Source organism: Rhagoletis zephyria, unplaced genomic scaffold (genome assembly GCF_001687245.7).
Source record: "Rhagoletis zephyria isolate East Lansing unplaced genomic scaffold, Rhagoletis_zephyria_1.1 Rzeph_scaffold_02533, whole genome shotgun sequence".
NCBI lineage: Eukaryota > Metazoa > Arthropoda > Insecta > Diptera > Tephritidae > Rhagoletis > Rhagoletis zephyria.
Window position 1 is genome coordinate 14995 of NW_016159617.1, and position 4607 is coordinate 19601.

Below are 4607 nucleotides of genomic sequence, written 5' to 3' on the forward strand. Positions count from 1 at the left end.
TGCGAGTTAATTGAATTGCGGTAAGAGTCTTTTTATATTTTTACTAAAATAGTTTATTTACAATGAACTTAATAGTTTTATTTGAAAAACAAATGGGTAAGCGCAAATCGTGTAGCGAGGAAACTAGGGCTATTATCGTGCAGGGCGCGGTAGTGCGCAGAAGTCCCTCCCCTTGTGTGACAACATCAATGCGCACGCCACAAATAGGAAGAGAAGCCCAGCCACGCACTAACAAATGTGTTAGCACTAATCTTATATTATTATTATTATAGTCGCAAAGAATCTCCAAATTTGTTTACTTTGGCCATGAAGTATTTTTGCGAACCACCTTCCTCAGTGAACTCAAAACGAGTGTATAGTGCATCGGGTAGCATTTATGTTGAAAATAGAAATGGGTTCTTGACCGATAATGCGGAAATGCTTCTTTTCATAATGAAAAATTTATAAATTTTTAACTCCTAATTACTAACTAGATACGAATAAATTTGATTAAACAATTTAAAAAAAAAAATCTGAACTAGATTTTTAAATTGAATCTTCTATAATTGAAATTCGGAAATCCGGCCGGTTAGTCGGATAACTGAAAAAAGGCCGGATAAGCCGGATTCCGGATACCCCCGGCACATCGCTAAAAAAATATGATTATTCCTTATAAGTAATGTACGTATGTATGTATATGTATACCTGACACCTGAGGTATGAACATACATACATACATATGTATGTATATATGTGCCATAGTAATAATGAGAAAACATTTAAATAAGTGCATGATATTTTCGTTTGTTTGTTATTTTTTGTGGACAATTTACTAACTAACTAACCTAACTTTCGTTCTATACAAGTGCACAACTGATTTAACTCCAAACCAAGTCAAAGTTTACGAAACGATCAAAGTCCGAGAAAGTGAACATGGCCAATTCTCAGTATCCACCTGGGTAATGATTGGATGCAAGATGTGCGAAAAAGTTTTCATAAATTATTTAATTTGTCATACAATTAGCAATTAGAAGCATTTAAGTTAAAAAGAGAATACGCAAAATTGTTCCTGTAAAGGTAAATTTAAGTAGTTCACTCTACGATCGGTCATTTGATAATATACATACCGCACACGATCATCAAAAGTACGCAACCTTTCAGCAAAAGCTGGCGCAAATTTTTGCATTTGGTAAGAAATACATTTTTCGCATTTTCTGACAATCGTGTAATTTTAAGTTGTGTCACTTTTGAAGATCGATCGTGTGCGATATTTAGATTATTTATTCATGAAGACAGAACTACATATAGCGAAACAATTGATAGTTAAATTAATCGTAATTTTTTCATATTATGTATAACAATTTTTGAACGAATTTGCCGGAAGGTGATTTAAAAAATATCAACGAAATGAACACACATACATAAAATAAAACCCTGCAGCATTAATTGTTATATTTCTGCCACCATAACACAACTTAAACTTTGCCTTGTAGCGCCGCCCTTGTAACCACTTTGCTGTCGTAAAATTTTGCGTGTATGAGACACATTTAATTGACGATTGAAACATCAACGACGAGCGTCGCCGGACGACGACGGCGGCAAGCATACAAAACATAAAACAGAAATTAAGACATCAAGTTAACTTATTACTCAGACAACTTCTGGCGAAGGCGCGTGCGTAGACAACATAAGTTTTCGTTTTAAAATGCAAATATTATTGTCAACAAAATATGAACACACTCCCGATCAGTTGGAAAAAATTCAGGAATTACGCGATTTAGTGGAAAGTGAGTGAATTAAACCACCAAGCCGAATAAAAAAAGGACAGTGAATAAGAGGCAGTTGATCTTACAAAAAATGCCAATTTAGGCAATTGAAATGATGAAATATAACTTCGTCTTCGTTTCTTATAAATGTGTATGGGTCATTCGATACAAAATTTACACCTCACACATTTTTGTTTTTTTTTTTGTGTTAAATATATTTTACATTCTTTGTCGAAAATAAGAAGACACCTATTTTTTATTTCATCATAATATTCGAAAATCTCGAAAAAAAATTCTGAAATTTTGAACTCACGAAGAAGTATTTTTTTTAAATTTGTCGCACTTAATAAATTNCCAATTTAGGCAATTGAAATGATGAAATATAACTTCGTCTTCGTTTCTTATAAATGTGTATGGGTCATTCGATACAAAATTTACACCTCACACATTTTTGTTTTTTTTTTTGTGTTAAATATATTTTACATTCTTTGTCGAAAATAAGAAGACACCTATTTTTTATTTCATCATAATATTCGAAAATCTCGAAAAAAAATTCTGAAATTTTGAACTCACGAAGAAGTATTTTTTTTTTAATTTGTCGCAGTTAATAAATGATTTGTCGGAGAAAACCAGTTAAGTAAACAAAATGTGCGTAATTACCTCGGCTTTGCATTAGAGTGTGAGACAGATTTAAATCAATAATTTTTTGCATTAAAAAATTTATTTTATTTTAATAATTTTGTATTAAATATACACTGTTTGATTTTTTTTTGCAATCTAAATAGTTGGCAAACTTTGGTTTTTCTATTCTCAGACATTTACAGTGTGCTCCATAAAGNACATTCTTTGTCGAAAATAAGAAGACACCTATTTTTTATTTCATCATAATATTCGAAAATCTCGAAAAAAAATTCTGAAATTTTGAACTCACGAAGAAGTATTTTTTTTTTAATTTGTCGCAGTTAATAAATGNATAACTTCGTCTTCGTTTCTTATAAATGTGTATGGGTCATTCGATACAAAATTTACACCTCACACATTTTTTTTTTTTTGTGTGAAATATATTTTACATTCTTTGTCGAAAATAAGAAGACACCTATTTTTTATTTCATCATAATATTCGAAAATCTCGAAAAAAAATTCTGAAATTTTGAACTCACGAAGAAGTATTTTTTTTAAATTTGTCGCACTTAATAAATTATTTGTCGGAGAAAACCAGTTAAGTAAACAAAATGTGCGTAATTACCTCGGCTTTGCATTAGAGTGTGAGACAGATTTAAATCAATAATTTTTTGCATTGAAAAATTTATTTTATTTTAATAATTTTGTATTAAATATACACTGTTTGCTTTTTTTTTTGCAATCTAAATAGTTGGCAAACTTTGGTTTTTCTATTCTCAGACATTTACAGTGTACTCCATAAACNGTATTAAATATACACTGTTTGATTTTTTTTTGCAATCTAAATAGTTGGCAAACTTTGGTTTTTCTATTCTCAGACATTTACAGTGTGCTCCATAAAGTTTGACAACTATTTAGATTGCCAAAAAAAAACACAAAAATCCTGTATATAATTAATAAAACAAGTAATTTTTAAGCAAAAAACACAAGCGACTTCCTTTATCATATAAAAATTTAGGAGTACCGTTAATTTTTTCGTGATCCAATGATCGGATGTAAACCAAATTAGTATGGGATCACCTGTGATACACTATCATTCAGATAGAATTATCGAAATCGGTTGACGTGGTCCAAAGTTATGCGGTAACACGCATAAAAAAGAAGATTCCGATGAATTGCTAGCGTTCTCCTTTTTTGAAGTCGGTTAAAAATATTCAAAAAATGCAATTTTTTCAATGCAAAAGATTATTTATTGAAATTCCAATTTCCTTCGACAAATAGTTTAGTAACTGAAAAAAATTGAAAAAAGATACTTTTTGAGTTCAGAATTTCGGCGGTTTTTTTGAGATTTTCGAATATCAAGATGATAAGGAATGTACAAAAAATATTTCAAAACAAAAAATATTGAGGTGTAATTTTTTTATGAAATGATCCTTATACTCTATATACGTGCTACATAACTTTCTACTAATGTAGTTAAACGGGCTTGTTCTCTTCACCACCTTCAAATTTAGCTTCAAATGACCTTGAAATCGGTACCGACGATGTGTTCCTAACGAAATTTCTTAGTTTCGCTAGTTGGCAGGTAAAACGTGCCTATGATGCGATTAATCGGTATTATGACTTCAAGCAGAAAAACCCCGACTGGTTGGCGAACCACCCGGTACACTACTTTCGTGACCATATCTATCAAACGCTCAGCAAGTATATAATGCCGAGGCCGGACAAGGATGGTCGTGTGATATTCGTCTCGAAAACAGGTTAGAACTGCTCGGAAATACTTAGAAATTATTTTGAATTACATGTCTTATGATTTCAGTCGATGCCTTCAAGACATTTCCTAATTACCTGTATGATATGATCGAGATGGATGACTTGATTTTCGAATCGATTTTACTACTGCCACAGGCGCAAAAATATGGCATCACTGTCATAAGCGACTTGAGTGGGTGCGTACATACATACATATGTACATAAAAATGTGTTTTAATTTCTAGGCCGAACATCATTTATTACTAAAATTTATCTTTATAAATTAGGGAGTAAAAATGTTAAGCATTAACTTTCCAAATTACAAACACAGCTATACAATTTGTTTGTATGGATGGACTTATACATACATATGTATGTACATACAAACATATGCACAAAAACTTTGACTATTCTGCACAATTTTCGAGGTTTTCTGGGATTTTTTTTTTTAATTACAATTTGAATTAGTTTCGCAACACACACACACAT

At 31.2% G+C, this 4607-nt stretch overlaps 1 protein-coding gene across 1 annotated transcript in view; it reads left to right on the forward strand.

Moving 5' to 3' along the window:
* Positions 1-1552: 1552 nt before the first annotated feature.
* The window catches only part of LOC108367091 (clavesin-2), a 34369-nt gene continuing 31314 nt past the window's right edge, over positions 1553-4607 (forward strand). Inside the window, exons 1-3 of the mRNA XM_017621635.1 lie at positions 1553-1766; positions 3881-4126; positions 4186-4315. Coding sequence (XP_017477124.1) covers positions 1685-1766; positions 3881-4126; positions 4186-4315 — 458 coding nt within the window. The 5' untranslated portion in view covers positions 1553-1684. The remainder of the gene's footprint in view (positions 1767-3880; positions 4127-4185; positions 4316-4607) is intronic.